This window comes from Phyllostomus hastatus, unplaced genomic scaffold, assembly GCF_019186645.2.
Source record: "Phyllostomus hastatus isolate PE091 unplaced genomic scaffold, TTU_PhHast_1.1 phas_contig_34, whole genome shotgun sequence".
Lineage (NCBI taxonomy): Eukaryota > Metazoa > Chordata > Mammalia > Chiroptera > Phyllostomidae > Phyllostomus > Phyllostomus hastatus.
In genome coordinates this window covers 58,980,623-58,996,497 of record NW_025333857.1, presented here as the reverse complement: position 1 = coordinate 58,996,497, position 15,875 = coordinate 58,980,623, and the positions used below count along the sequence as shown (strand labels likewise).

Genomic DNA, 15,875 nt, shown 5'->3' with positions numbered 1-15,875 from the left:
TTAGAAATCCTTGTACTCGTAGTTGGTGTGGGATATGAGCTCCTCCACGAGAGCCCTTGCCTTTTATCCAGGTGGTGACCGGCTCGGCTCTGGAGGCAGGCAGATCTGAGTATGCAGCTGATCCTTGAGTAACACAGGTTTGAACTGTGTGGGGTCCACTTATACCAAGGTTTTTTTTTTTCAATAAAAACTGTAAATGTATTTTCTCTCCCTGATGATTTTCTTAACATTTTCTTCTTCTAGCTTAATTCATTGTAAGAATACAGTGTATAATACATATAGTATACAATATGTTAATTGATTGTGATATCAAATAGGCTTTCGGTCAATAGTAGGTTCTAAGTTTTTGAGGAGTCAAAGTTCTATATGGACTATTTTTTGTCTTCACCTGAGGACATGCTTATTGATTTTAGAGAAAGGAGAAGGGAGGGAGAGAGGGAGGGGAAGAGAGAGGGAGAAACACATCAATGCCGGAGAAACATCACCAAACCCTCAACCTAGGTTTGTGCCAGGTGACACATGACTGGGAATTGAACCCCCAACTTTTGGTTTACAGGACAACGCTCCAGCCAACTGAACCTCACTGGCCAGGGTCATACATGGATTTTCAACTGCCCCGGGTGGGGTGAGCGTCTGTGCCCCAACCCCGTTGTCATTAAAGGGTCAACTATAATTTGTCATTAGTATTTGCTTTTTATCTTAAATAAGCCTTAGGGTTTTTTCCTGCTTTTCTTTAAAACTTTTAAAAACCTGTGAATGGATGTAGTAATAGCAGCTACCTCACTGCAGCGTTGCAAAGACGGAATGGGATACTAGAAGGTGTAGAGCGCAGTGGCTAGTACTTAGTCGTGAAGTTTTTTGGGAAATGGTGACATGTTAGCGGTCATGTCCCTTCTGGTCTCATATCTCACCAGCCCCTTGTCTGTCCTGTCTTGTCCTTGTGCTCCAACCCAAGATCGTTGCTCTTTAAACGTGGTTTTTTTTTGTGGCTCTGAGTCTCCACCCCTGATGCTCCCTCGGCCTGGCATAGCTCCCCGCCCCCTTCTGGCCTCCCAGACCTCTGCTCGTGTTGCAGGATTCGTGTTGCAGGATTCGCTCACGTGTGCCTTCCGTCGGAAATGTCCCCGTTTCCTGCACCCCCCTCTTTCAGTCCCAAGGAAAGAACACTTCTTTGTGTTTGCTATATGGTGGACGCAGACTTCTGTCTTAACCATCTGTGCCTTGGAAGGCTTATTTGTTTATATGGCTGCTTCCTCTTTCTACGTGATAAAACTTTTGTTCCCAGTGCCTGGTACTCTGATAATCTGACTAGTTTCAAGTACTCTGGTGTATGTCTTGAGGGAAACATAAAATCACCAGAGCTGCTTCCATTTCACTTTTTAAGCACTGTTTCCCAGGCAGTGTCTTAATAATTTTGGTTCAGAAAATTTGGTTATAGTAACACTGCATTATATAATAAGCACCTAGAATTTTGTGATAGAATATTCATAGACCTCTTGTAGGTGTACACTTTATTTGCAGTATTTTTGTATCTTGAAAATAGGCCCTAAAATTTTGTACATTCAAAGACAAACTTTTTGGCCACCACCTATAAACATTCTTCCTTTTTTTATATTCCCATTTCTAACGATGGCATTACTGTTCTCCTACGTAGTTGGCCCTACCCCTTTCTTCTCCACCTGTCAGTCACAGAATCCTTCAAAGGTAGCTCCTTATCAGATACCAGTAGGTTTAACTAAGCACATGTTACCTCACCTTGATTTTGAACATACGAAAGCAACTTGCACAATTCTTCACATGTTGTGTGTGTACCAGGAATTTTATTTTTTCCCCACAAAACATTAGTGTTCTAATTAATTCCTTGCTTCTATTACCTCACTATACTGTTCTATTTAATGTAGCATTTTCACATTAATTTTCTAAAAAATGTCTTCCAAATAATGTAGCACTTGATTATATTGGGTTGGCCCATAAGTTCGTTTAGTGTGTTTTGTATGATGGCTCTAGTAGTGCTTAGCTGTATTTAACTTCATTTGAAACAATTTTGTTAGATTGCATTGTGATAACTGTCATATCAGCATGCATTAAAAAAGAAACTTACACAGTTGATGAATTTTTAAAGTACATTTTATTGATTATGCTATTACAGTTGTCCTAATTTTTTTTCCCCTTTATCCTCCTCCACCCTGCAACCCCCACCCTCTAGCATTCCCTCCTTAGTTCGTGTCCGTGGGTTGTACATATACGTTCTTTGGCTTCTCCATTTCCTATACTATTCTTAACCTCCCTCTGGCTATTTTGTACCTACCATTTATGCTTCTTATTCCTTGTACCTTTCCCCCCATTCTCCCTCCTCCCCCTCCCCACTGATAACCCTCCATGTGATCTTCAATTCAGTGATTCTTTTCCTGTTCTAGTTGTTTGCTTAGTTATTGTTTTTGTTTTGTTTTTTAGGTTTAGTTGTTGATAGTTATGAGTTTGTTATCATTTTACTGTTCATAGTTTTGATCTTCTTTTTCTTAGATTGGTCCCTTTAACATTTCATGTAATAAGGGCTTGGTGATGATGAACTCCTTTTACTTGACCTTATTCTGGGAAGCACTTTATCTGCCCTCCCATTCTAAATGATAGCTTTGCTGGATAGAGTAATCTTGGATGTAGGCTCTTGGCCTTTCATGACTTTGAATACTTCTTTTCAGCCCCTTCTTGCCTGTAAGGTTTCTTTTGAGAAATCAGCTGATAGTCTTGTGGGAACTCCTTTGTAGGTAACTGTCTCCATTTTTCTTGCTGCTTTTAAGATTCTCTCCTTATCTTTTATCTTGGGTAACAATTTTGATGTGCCTTGGTGTGTTCCTCCTTGGGGCCAATTTCTTTGGGACTCTCTGGGCTTGCTGGACTTCCTAGAAGTCTGTTTCCTTCACCAGATTGGGAAGTTTTTCTTTATTATTTGTTCAGATAAGTTTTCAATTTCTTGCTCTTCCTCTTCCCTCCATATGATTCAGATGTTGGAGCACTTAAAGTTGTCCCAGAGGTTCCTAAGTCTCTCCTCATTTTTTTGAATTCTTGTTTCTTCATTCTGTTCTGGTTGAATGTTTATTTCTTCCTTCTGTTCCAAATTGTTGATTTGAGTCCCAGTTTCCTTCCCTTCACTGTTGGTTCCCTGTATATTTTGCTTTACTTCAACTTGTGTAACCTTTATTTTGCAACTGAGCTCAATCAATTCTGTGAGCATCCTGATTAGCATTGTTTTGAACTCTCTATCAGATAGGTTGTCTATCTCCTGGTTGCTTAGCTCTTTTTCTGGAGTTTTGATCTGTTCTTTCACTTGGGCCATATTTCTTTTTCTCTGTGCCTGTTATGTTATAGGGAGGCAGAGCCTTAGGTATTTGCCAGGGCAGAGCGACCCTCTTTGCTATGTGGTGGCGCTGCCTGTGAGGGCGGGGCCAAACAGGGAACAATGCCACTAGCTTAGTCTACTCTGTCCCCACTTTACAACGAACTCTCCTTTGAGACTGGGCATTTCTCCTGCCTTCACAATCCCTGTGGTATTTTACCACTGGAGGCTTTGAGTCTCTAGTTTCCCGGTGAGCCAGGCCCTCCTTGCCGGTGGGGTCTGCTGCTTTGCAACGGGTCCTCTTCACCTGCCCTGCTGCTTGTCTCTACCCCTCCTGCTGGTTTGGATGAATGTTTCTTTAACTCCTTGGTTGTTGGATTTCCATGTAGTTTGCTATTCTGGCAGTTCCGGTTGCTTTTTGTTTTTAGATTGGTTGTTATCCTTCTTTTGGTTGTGTGAGGATGCGAAGTGTTTCTAGCTACGCCTCCATCTTGGCCAGAACTCACAATTGGTACATTTTTGTGTAGCTATTTAAATATTGAAGATGGAAGAAGATAACGCAACATTTTTGGCATACCATGCTTTAATTATTTCAAGAAAGGTAAAAAAAGCAACTGAAATGCAAAAAACAATCTGTATAGTGTGTGGAGGAGGTGCTGTGACTGATTGAGCGTGTCAAAAGTGGTTTGAGAAGTTTTGTGGTACTACTGATATTTCAGCCAAATAATTATTTGCTGTGGGGCTGTCTTATGCTTTGGAAGATGTTTAACAGCACCCCTGGCCTCTACTCACTAGAAGCCAATAGCGGCAGATACCTTGCATCCTCAGAATACCCACATCAATAAAGTTATCAGTGAAAATGAAAAATGTGTCTTTTATTTTATGGAAAAAACCATATGGACTTTTTGGTCAACCCAGTATATGGTTTTATGCCATTTTTCATGCATGCACTTGCCTCTTCAACAAGGTCGAGTGCCCTGATGATAGCAAGGCTTGCCTTTTCTGTACCTCACAGCCCCTTGCATAGTGTTGATTATACAGCAGAGGCTCAATACTATGTCCGATCACTTGTTATTGTTAAGTGTTCAATAAAATCAGAATACAGTTAGTAGTTTTAGGAAACAGTATGTTTTTTTTTTTAAGTGTAAGATTCTCTTTCCCATAAAAAGTAGGAATTTGAGGAGTTTAGATTTCTTTGATGTTGATGCTTAATATCTGAAACCTCTGGATACTCCACAAGCCTCATGTACTGTGATATTTTTGCTGTTTAGACAGAACTACATAGTACATGGAGCTCCTATACCTATTTTGCCCTGGCTGGTGTGGCTTAGTTGGTTGGAGCATCGTTCTATAAACCAAAGGCTTATGGGTTTGATTCCTGGTTAGGGCACAGGCCTGGGTTGTAGGTTTGGTCCCTGGTTGTGGCACATATAGAGGCACCCAATCGAGTTTCTCTCTCTCTCCCCCATTCCCTCCCCTCTTCTCCCCTCTCTCTTCCTTCTCCTTTTTCTCTCTCTGGAATAAAAAAAAGAATGCTTTAATTTCTATATTTTCTATGAGGCTTTTTAAAATAGCTTGTTCTAAATGTGATTTAGAAACCTAATTCCCCCCAAACGATCTCACCTGCTCGTGTCCTCTGCGCGGCACGAGTGGCAGTGTGGTGGCCCCTGCGGTCTGTGTGACTCTCTGGTGGCAGAGCCCCAGGTTTCGCAGACTTGGGAGAGCAGGCGTCGTGTCTGTCACCCAGCAGACTGTTGACTGGAGCTGCTGACTGGCTTCCTCAGTTTGTCAGCTCAGATGTGTGCGTGTGTTAAAGAGAACCGCACCCATTCTGAAGAACAAGGTGTAGTGCAAAGAGGTGCCGTCGAATCCTGGCATTTGAGAATACTCTGTGACTCTTGGTGTTAATTGGCGTTCTTGACCACTAGTTTCGTTCTCACAGGTGGTGTACGACGGACTTTTTGGTACGAATACGAATTCAAAACTAAGAACATTGTCCCTGCAGTTTGTGCATCACATTTGCATAACGTAAGTTTTGGGAACTATTCGACTGTCAAGCTTTCCAGCTGTTGGAGCGATCAAATGATTCAAGTGTGTCTTTTCTAGAAAAAATCACGTTTGCTCTTTAAAAAATTCAGATTTTAATAGCTGGTTTTAATTTATTTCAGTTGCTGCTAATTATTTTAAGTAATTATCTGAAAATGTATGTAATTACGAGATTCTTATCTTGCTTTGTGTGTATGTGCTGTTTTCTTTTGAAGTTGTCCAGAAATCAAGATTAAGCCATTAGGTCCAATGCTTTTGAATGGTCTCACCAAGCTAATCAATGAATATAAAGAAGTAAGTGGCTTGTCTCAAATTTTGTTAATATTTTATATTTTAAAGTATTTTCTGTTAAAAACTTTTCTGGTCTACATGTTGGTTCAGTTAGTTACAGCTCGATACTGTACCATGATTTCCTAACATTTTTGCCTGAAGTGGTGCAAATTGAAGAAATTCCTGGCGTCTTTTTCTTTTTCTTTTGGAAGTAGGTGATAAAAACTGATATGAGTCTTCAGGGGTCTTATCACTTTAACATTTCAAAAAAGAAATACATTGTATTCTACTTTTAGGCACTCCGTAAAGTGGAATGAGAAGAATTAAATTTTATTTTATGATTTATTTCTGTATGAGTCTATTTGGATTTTTTAATATTGAGAAATAGTGTTATTTCTTAGGGTCTTGGATTTTACTGATTCAGAATTCTATCAAAACATGCATTCAGTAAATTTTTGATTCCTTAAACTAAGTTGGATGAGGATTTTTTGGATTATAGCGTTTTGAATCCTGTTGTTTGTTCCTGCTGTGTCCCTCTTACTATCTCCAGTATTTCAGGGAACTTGCTTAAAAAAGCAAGGTTTTAAGAACTCCAGTTAGCATTATGTTCCTTGGTCTTAGCTGAACATGAATGCATGTTTGTAACAGTACAGGGATTAAGGTTTTGCTACTTAGAGTTAGAATTGAGCTCGAATCCTAGTTTGGTTCTTTGGTGAGTCATTTAAATTCTTTGGACCTTTGTTCTTTATTAGAAAAACGAAAATAATAATACTTCACTTAATTGAATTATTGTGAACATTAAATGAGATGATACATAAATTATTTAGCACAATGAAGGCACAGTAGTAGATGTTATTAGTAGTGAAGAGCTGTTCATTTGTTGTGCATTTGTACTTGGGGGCAGTGTCAGGCCTGGCGCTCCTGTCTTCTACTATATAGCGCTCGTGTGGTTTCTAAGGTCTAGAAACAAGATTATTTTTATGGCATAGATAATCAGATGATTTGGATGGTTGGTAGAAATAAAAATGCTTTGGGGCTTTTTGGGAGAATCTGTATATTTAAAAATAGGGTAGTGAGGCCAGATAAGCCACGGGGTCTGAATCCCCTTACCTCCAGATACAACCTGTATGTCTTCCCCACGGTAAATGCATAAAATCAAATCCCTAAGAATGGCCATCTAGGTGTGGGCAAGGGAATCCTGTGTCAAATGTATAAACTGCAACTCACAGAGGTGTTATTTTGTTCTTAGTAATCAGACAGTCGGTTTACATAAAACCATGTAAAATTCGTTTGAGGAGGCGACCTCACTAATTCACGTGGTGACTGTGAACCTTTTAACTTGTTACAGTGGAAATGAGAAGTGTGGATTGTAATAGAATCGCTCACTGTAATTTTGGGTGATAAAAGGAGGGTCTTCACTTGTTGCATGAGTGGTGAATTTTCTAATAAGTTAATAGGCTGTCTTCCGAGTGTGTTGAAGATGACTTTTGGTGTTTGCAGGCTACATAGTGTTGAAAATATCCTGCACTTAGCACCAGCTAGGAGAACCTTTTCATAAGTGACCACTGCGTCTTCCTTTTGGAGTGTGTTGGGATAAAAGGTTTTGTTTGTTTTCCTTTTAGCAGTGTGATAAAAACTCTGGGTTTGGACTTCTTGTGTTTGCTTTGTTCAGATGTTAACCTCATGCAGTTAGGCAGAGTGGCAGTAGGGTTACCAAGGAGTAAAATAATGCATATAAATGCAGCAAAAGGTTTTGCTGTTTACTGTGTTTTTTTTTGTTTTGTTTTGTCTATTTTTTGTTCTTGTTTTTTTCTTCTTAATTTCAAGGACCCTAAGCTACTGTCAATGGCATATTCAGCTGTTGGAAAACTCTCCAGGTGAGTAAACACTCTTCTCAGTGACAGGTACCCTGTTGGTAAACTAAGAAATTATGTGGCATTTAGTAATGGAAGGAGAATAAGTTTGTTGTGATTCTGAAAGGAAATGTATTTAATGGCCATGGAGTATTTAGAAATGTCTTCCTTGTAGCAGGAAAATGATGGGGGAAATTTTAATTTAGACTTGAGGATATGCTACCATATTAAATGGTGGTCTTGAAAGGAGATTTTGAACTGGATTGTGTCACAATGGGTTCCACTTTCTTGTATCCAAGGGACATTTGATTGACCATAAGTGTTACTGTTGCTACTTACTACCAGTCTTTATAACCCCCATAATCAAGGCTTTGCTAGTGATTCTCTTTTCTGATAGTGTTACATTTTGATTCTGAGTGGCCCTGTTTCCAAAGATGGATTTTTTCCTTCTGCTTAGTATAATTTTCTCCTTCTAGTTCCTCCTGGTTTCCTCTTCTTTCACCGTATTTCAAAGCAGAGAGAGAGAGGTGCAGCATCCTCAGTGGCACCAGGTGCTGCTTTTAGCCCCGGGGCAGGTTCTGTTTCGGCCTGTGTAGACTAGGTCTTGCTCTTCTGTTCTCTGCAGGGAAGGGAGCTTTGGGACTCGGAAAAAAGGCACCCGAGGTCAGCTGATGCAGGCAGGGTCGTCAGCAAACCTTGTCCCTTGTCCTTTGGCATGAAGTAACAAAGCCCCTCATCATAGTAGCGTTTAGTTTAACTAGCAGTTTGGCCTTAATTATCTATTAAAATCAGAAATGTTAACTGAATGCATGGAATATAATGAAGAGACTATCTGGATAATGTGTATATTAATCAAGGGTTACTTGGATTAGACAGCTGAGGGAGTAAATATATGGGTAGGTAATCTGATGATGGCAACATGGTCTTTAGAGATGAAATGGCAAGTTCAGGATCATTTGTGATTAATTTTGTTTTCTTCCTTCTCACGGAAGTTTCTGATCGTAGTGATGGTCTTGCATCTCTTACAGCCGAATGCCCCATCTATTCACGAAGGACATAGCGCTCGTGCAGCAGCTTTTCGAAGCCCTGTGTAAGGTAGGGCTTACAAGCTCATGCTTTTGTGCATGTTCTTGCCAAGAACATGCCTGGCAAGTTAATGCTTTCCATGTGGATGCTTACCTGGAAACACTTTTTGTTATCTTTGTAGGAAGAGCCTGAGACCCGACTTGCTATTCAGGAAGCATTGTCGATGATGGTTGGAGCTTACAGTACTTTGGAAGGAGCGCAGCGCACCCTCATGGAGGCGCTGGTGGCCTCGTACCTGATAAAGGTGGGTCCCACGATGCTAACCCTGACGCGAACCCTTAACGGCTGGCAGTAGGTTCTTGTTACACTTTTAAGAACAAAGTCTGATTTGCTTTTCGCTTGAATTATCTTGCTAATTAAGAGGACTATTTGCTTTCCCCTGGAGTGTGATTTATGATCTCTAGAGTGTGAATTTTTTGAGATGGAAATCTGGTTTCAGGGGAGAAGGAGGCGTGATATTCACAGAAGCTTTGTGTTTAAAGCTTTCCACGAAGGAAAACTGTTCTTGATGTCACGTCCTCCAGTTTGGGAGCTGTCTTAGCCGGTGGCTGTGCACCACAGCCCATGGGGGAGTTCTCCAGGTGACGCCGGGGGAGGGGAGCCGAGGGAGGGAAGACCAGGTCTGTGGAGCAGAGCAGGTCGGTGGGGAGGAAGCTGGCTCGGCCGCACGGGCTCCTCTTCCATCCGTTCCGCTTTGCCCGGCGTCCATCGGAGGGTTGTGAGCATCCGTAGCTATGTGTCAGAGACACATACATACACGTGTGTGTGCACACTTCTTGTGCACAGTATAAAATAATACATGTTTTTTTAGCAAGTTCTTTGTCCTTCATTTCTATGAATAGAAAGTGAGGGAGATTAGAAAAGGGAATGGTGTCAGAAGTATTGGTGAGATTAATATTAGTTGCATTTCTGAGATTTGGCTGGCTTATTTAATATATTATATTAAGGGAATTATTAAAGATTCAGAAAGGTCTCTCCGGTTTCTGTTGAAATATGACAGGGTAAGTATGTACATTCAGAAAGCTTATATATGGAGTCCCATTGTCAAGTGCTCTTGGTGTACATGGTTCATGGTCCTGTATCATAGACAAAGAAGTATAGGCTTATTTGGAAGGTCAGAATACTTAAAAGTTTATCTAGGTAACCCACCAAGGAGATGTGATGCTTGTAGAACGCACGTGGGTGCTGTTTATATTTGTGCAGGCAAATCGCGTAACAGTTATTACGCAATCGCCAAAGGTAATTTATTTTTTTCAGCATACATTTAAAGTAACCCAGATACTAGGCTAAATTATATAGACTAGTTCTTAATATCATTACTCTTTTTTTAAAAAATTATTTATTTTTAGAGAGAGGGGAAGAGAGAAAGAGAGGGAGAGAAACATCAATGTGTGGTTGCCTCTCATGTGCCCCTAACTGTAGACCTAACCCACAACCCAGCCATGTGCCCTGACTGGGAATTGAACCTGCGACCTTTTGGTTCATAGGCTGGTACTCAGTCCACTGAGCCACACCAGCCAGGGTATTATCATTACTCTTTTAAGTAGCTGAAGGAATGCTAAAGAGCAAGAATAGCTGAATGAATGGGACAGTATATATTTTTTAATACCTCTCATCCCATTTACGTTGTGACTGGATGAATGACCTAGGTGGAACGTACATGAAAATAAAGCTTTTAGCATCATTAGATTCTACAATTGCTTTTCTGGTCAAACCTTGTCTTCCTAGATTATTAATCTATTTAAGTTAATTGAATACATTTATGTAGGTGAAACTGTGCTTGGGAGTAAGTTTTAACTTTAGAGCTAATCTGAAAGAGCTGGAGATGTTTTGCTTCAAATTGATAGGGATTCCAAGTAAGTGCTGTTTGTGTTCCTGGCAAAATACCTGAACGTCACTCCAGTGACTCAGAGTTTGAGAGATGGGGAAGCAGAGGTGGTGGCCCTGGTCCCAAGGTTGGGCTGAGGATGTGCGTGTACAGAGGAATTCTCTGGTGGTGATTTTCGTGGGTTTTCCTGCTTTACTGGGGAGGCCCTCTTCCATCATGAAAGTACTTCTTAAGTGATACCACTGTCCAAAGTCATGATAGTGCCATGATTAAAGATCTTAGGTGAATGCTTTGCTTTGTCTTGATTTTATTTATTTAGACATATTTATTGAAACAACTTAGATTTTTATCATTTACAATTAAGATGACTTATCTTGACTGGAATGAGTTGTTAATTTTTTTAAAAATCTGTGTGTTTTTTTGTGTGTGTGTGTTTATGTGTCAAATAGCCTGAAGTTCAAGTTCGACAAGTGGCTGTGAAATTTGCCAGCACAGTGTTTCCCTCAGATCATATCCCTTCCAGATATTTGCTCCTACTAGCCGCAGGAGACCCGTAAGTTTTCAAAGGTGTTCATTTTAATTCGGGTTCATTTTAAATCTGTTTGAAAATTACTAAAACTATGTTGTTCGTAATGCTGGCCTGTGGAATATAGAAGCAATTAATGAAAGAGTTAAAAGTATGGCCCTTGGTGTGATGTAAATCTATAGTCATAGCCTGTCTTGTTTCTGTCTGTGGGTAAAATTAAAAAGTGCAGACCACATGACTCTTCAAATCTCATGAAACTGCCTGAGAGAAGTAATTTTTTATAATGTATCTTATAACTCTGCTTAGGTAGCCAAGGATATCTGTAAGGCGTTTTCCCAAAACCCCAGTGGCCAAATAAAATTGCTGTTCTTTGTCTTCAAATGACCATTCTGCAATTGGTGAAATTTATTTCTTATTTTTATTTGTCTGGAAGACGGGAAGAAGTTCATGGAGAAGCACAACGAGTGTTAAGGTGTCTTCCTGGTAGAAACAGAAAAGAAAGTGCTTCTAAGCAGATGCCTTCTTTTCCCGAAATGGTGTATTATATTCAAGAAAAGGTATGGTATTTAACTTCAGATAATTAGAGTTACATAATGGATGATGAAAATAAGCATACAAATTTAGCTGACACATTTAAAATGGTATCACTAGATGTTGAGTAGTGGTAATGCTCCTAACAATGCCAATATTGACAATAAGAGGAAGGTGCAAAATAAGAGAAAACTATACTTCTTAGATTGATCTGTTTTGCCCAAATCTGAATTGCTCACAATTCCTTTTATGCTCTTTATCACTTTGGCTGTACTTGAAATTTTTTTCCTTGGTATGACTTGCTTAAAAATACATCTCCTTTTTATTTTTGATGACATTATTTAAGGCATCTTAAGTGTAAGAATGATGCAGGGAGCGGTCCAGATTTTTTCCACTGTGATCATCGGAGAACATCAGGTCTGCTTTTTGCAGGTCTCCTGCTCTTGCCCGGTGTTCTCTGTGGGTAGATTAGAGGGCGGTGGCAGTCCTGCCCCAGCCCTGGTCCCGTCCCACGTTTTACCTCGGGGTTTCTTTGAGTTATGCGGGTGATTCCAGCATACTCTGCCTCCACTGCTGGTCCCCGCTCTTTCTCCGAGAGACAGCTTAAGGGAGTGGGAAGCTCAGTACCAAGCAGCCATGATTTTTTTTTCCCCATCACACAGTCCTGTTTGTGGTCAGAAGATGCGTTTGTGCTCACTTGTTCCTCCTGCCTCCACTGTTAATGAAAAGAGCTGGTGTGCTGTGGCCTGGGGCGGCAGTGTTAGCGGGGCCTGGGGTAGGTTTGTTCTTTTTAAATAAGCCAGTGAAAACCTGAGGAAGAAAATGGAACCCGCCTGTCATTGAAGGTTTGAGAAACATGAACAATCAGCACGATTAATGGAAAAATGTTTGACTAGAAAAAGCAGTAGCAAACAGTAATGTAGCTAGAAGAATTGAAGGACACGTGTGCTCCATTGTCCAGTAATTGTGTTTGTTTTGGGCTCATTTTGTTAGGCTTCCCATCGAATGAAAACGCCAGCCAAGTACATGACAGGGACCACGGTCCTTCCATTTAACCCAGCAGCCTTTGGAGAGGTAGGATTCGCGTGTGCATTTTTTGTGTTCCCAGTAAGCTCCTCTTGTGGTGTCCTTGTTCTTTATGGTTGTTGATTAGAAAAACAACATTGGTAATTAGTATTATTTTAATTCATAGTGGAATCTATGAATAATTTATCTCCGAGTTTCTCTTTGTGAAAGAGCTGGATGCTCCACATTGATTACTATTGGGATTTCACAGCAAATTAGATTTGAGTGCTGGCCTGCGAACCAAAGGGTCGCCAGTTCGATTCCCAGTCAGGGCACATGCCTGGGTTGCAGGCCAGGTCCTCAGTTGGGGGTGTGCGAGAGGCAACCACACATTGATGTTTCTCTCCTTCTCTTTCTCCCTCTCTTCCCCTCTCTCTAAAAATAAATACAATCTTTTTAAAAAGCCAACAATATATTGAGGTTGTTTGGGTTATCTAGTTTTGAGGGTTGGATAGTGAGATTCATTTATCACATTTACTAATGGAGATTCTGTTCTTCAGTCATCGGCTGGCAATAATTACAATGACAAGAGTAAGATTACTCCCAGTGAAACGGCTGCCTGTCCTCTTTTAGCTATCAAGCAGGGAGCTGTAGGAGGACTGCTTTGTAGCCATTTACATCAGAGGTTTTTATTTTTCTTTGTAATGTGAATGTCACATCAGAGGTGTTATCTTTACTCTTCTGTAGTGATTGGCACCGTTTTCTCAAATTCTTGTGTTAGTGGAGAGTAGATACAACTGGAGTTCCACAGGATTAGAGGGTTTGCCTTGGGTGTTGTTGGCTCAGTCAATCTCTCTCTCTCTTCTCCCTTCTCTCTCTTTCTCTCTCTCTCACACAACACACACACAACACACACACACACACACACACACACACACCCTTTTAAAATGTAATGATTTTTCTTGTAATTTTTTAGACTTTAAAAGTTGAGTTTGTATTTTAACTCCATTAAATGCCATTAAAGCACACTGTTTGGATTTATAAAAGCTTGTTAGGTAAATTTTGTTCCATTAGGGTAATTTCCGTGCATATAGAGTCATGTTTTTCAGCCTCTGTGAAGATTGTTGAATAGCTTTATGAAGGAGGTCGGGGAGCCAAAACTGCAAGTTGTCAGTTTGAAGAGTATCTTCCCACATGGATTTTTTTTTTTTTTAGAAACTTACCTGGTGTTCTTCTTCTTTCTGTTTTTAGATAGTTCTGTACTTACGGATGTGCCTGGCTCACAGTGCGGGAGTGGTGCCCACCTCTCAGAGTTTGGCGGATATGCAAGATCACGCCCCCGCCATCGGACGCTATATAAGGACTTTAATGTCAGGCAACCAGGCAACGTCCTCATCTTCCAAGAGCGGAGAGACGAACCCTGTCCAGATCTACATCGGCCTGCTTCAGCAGCTGTTAGCAGGTGTAGGAGGTAGGAGGCTGTGACGCCGAGGACAGAGATACGCGTGTATATATAGCTCTCAAGACAGAATCTAATTTTAAAGTCAGCTAAGAATTTATAGCAAAAGTTATTCTCTCTTCACTACTGTAGTTGAACATTAGTCTGTTTCTTTTCTAAACTTAATCTGATTCATCCTTGATACACTGTTTCTCTTTTCAGAAAGAAATGGTAATAATAGATAATACATTTTTACTTTGGGAGTGGGTGTGAAGAACAGGGCATCTTTTTATAGAGAGCTAGTCTGTTATAGTTATTCAAATTTGCTGTATTGAATCGCACACTGTATTTAGGTAAATTTTTGTAGAACTGGAGAATGCCTCGTTAAGCAGTAGTCTTATCCTTTAAAGGAGTTTAATGATCCCTGAGTGTTTCTCTCCTCTCTTGAAACTAAAATCGTTCTGAATTCTCTCTTACTTAGGCTTGCCGGTCATGTACTGTCTCTTGGAAGCCGTCTCAGTGTATCCGGAAAAGCTGGCCACCAAATTTGTAGACAAAACAGAATGGATAAAAGTATGTCCTGTGCATGTGCATGTCTCTTTGAATCTGTATATTGTAAACATCAGCCTCATGATTTTCGTCTTCCTGCCAGGGCTCCTATGTGCTCTTCTGCCTTTAGGTCGTTTTGAAAACTCGCACCATCAAACACTTCCTGAGAAGCATGTAGGCCATTGCGTCTCAGGGATCCATTCTCTAGTGAGAGTGGGGGATAAATTGAGACTCATGAGTGAAAAATAATGCTTTGTATATTTTTTAAAATTTAATAGATTTGTATAGTTTAAGTAAAAAATGTGTAAAATGTCTTCTGTCCAGAACTGTCTCCCACCTACCCAAATCCCCCAGCTTTCTGTCCCTCCCTTTCTCTTTGACAAATATGCATAGATCGTCACTTATTTATAGGTGGTGTATGTTCTACTGTTTACTTATGCATATATGCACAAGTAAAAATACACATTTTAAATTCTTTCCGTTCTTTTACATAATGTAGAGTGGTGATCACTTGGTTTCATGCCTTTATTTTACTCAATGCCACAATGTGCAGGTGTTCCTATATGATTGCAGAGAAAGCATCTTCTTTGGTGACTTCATTGTTTTCCGTTGTTTAAATATGACGTATTTACTTTAGATCCTTGCTGACGGTCATTTAAGGTACTTGCAGTCCGCTGCAATGAACGATCCATTATTCCGAATGTGAGGAAGCATAGTTTTTAGTTGGATTCCGCAGAATTGGCATGGAGGACATGGGCCGTCACAGCTTTGGTGGTGCCCGCCCACACGGGAGCTGCCGGCTCCCATGCTCGCCAGCTGTGTGGGGCCGTGCTCCTGTCCCGTGGTCATGCCGAAAGAGTTGCCAGGGTTAGAGATGAAAATGCAAGACGCTCAGTTCATTTGAATTTCAGTTAAACAGTGAATAATGTTCCCAGTACAGCTGTGGTCTCATATATTTTATGTACTTCTTGTGCTACATCATGAAGTTCTTTTGGAAACTGCAGCTTGAATTATGGTAAAATGCACAGACCGTCTCTTTATGCGTGAAGCACGAATGGACCTCACTGGGAGGTGTGAGTTTTATACTTTTCTGGAAAATTTGCTCTCATGAAATTTCTTCTAGTGTAGGAGGTTTTTATTTTTTGTGAATATTTGCTGATTTTAAACTGATGTTAGAGTTTTTGACTTTTGATCCTGTTGATTGGGGCTCATCAAACTCCAGTCTGTATGCCAAACAAATCTGCCCTGTATTCATACAGCCCTCAGGCTGAGAATGGTTTCTACATGTTTAAATGGTTGAAAAATAACCATGAGGTGAATAACGTTTCCTGACATGTGAGAATAGAGTGTCTGCATTTGTGTGTTTATTGTCTGTTGCTGCCCTTGCACCACAGTGGCAGGCTGGAGTG

At 40.5% G+C, this 15,875-nt stretch overlaps 1 protein-coding gene across 4 annotated transcripts in view; it reads left to right on the top strand.

The window, feature by feature from the left end:
* The window catches only part of ECPAS (Ecm29 proteasome adaptor and scaffold), a 99,243-nt gene that overhangs the window by 46,350 nt on the left and 37,018 nt on the right, over nucleotides 1–15,875 (top strand). For all 4 annotated transcript variants that reach the window (XM_045840231.1, XM_045840230.1, XM_045840232.1 and 1 more), the window contains 10 exons: nucleotides 5,277–5,362; nucleotides 5,596–5,674; nucleotides 7,478–7,527; nucleotides 8,532–8,598; nucleotides 8,711–8,833; nucleotides 10,867–10,970; nucleotides 11,377–11,500; nucleotides 12,468–12,548; nucleotides 13,731–13,950; nucleotides 14,399–14,490. In XM_045840231.1, coding sequence (XP_045696187.1) covers nucleotides 5,277–5,362; nucleotides 5,596–5,674; nucleotides 7,478–7,527; nucleotides 8,532–8,598; nucleotides 8,711–8,833; nucleotides 10,867–10,970; nucleotides 11,377–11,500; nucleotides 12,468–12,548; nucleotides 13,731–13,950; nucleotides 14,399–14,490 — 1,026 coding nt within the window. The remainder of the gene's footprint in view (nucleotides 1–5,276; nucleotides 5,363–5,595; nucleotides 5,675–7,477; nucleotides 7,528–8,531; nucleotides 8,599–8,710; nucleotides 8,834–10,866; nucleotides 10,971–11,376; nucleotides 11,501–12,467; nucleotides 12,549–13,730; nucleotides 13,951–14,398; nucleotides 14,491–15,875) is intronic.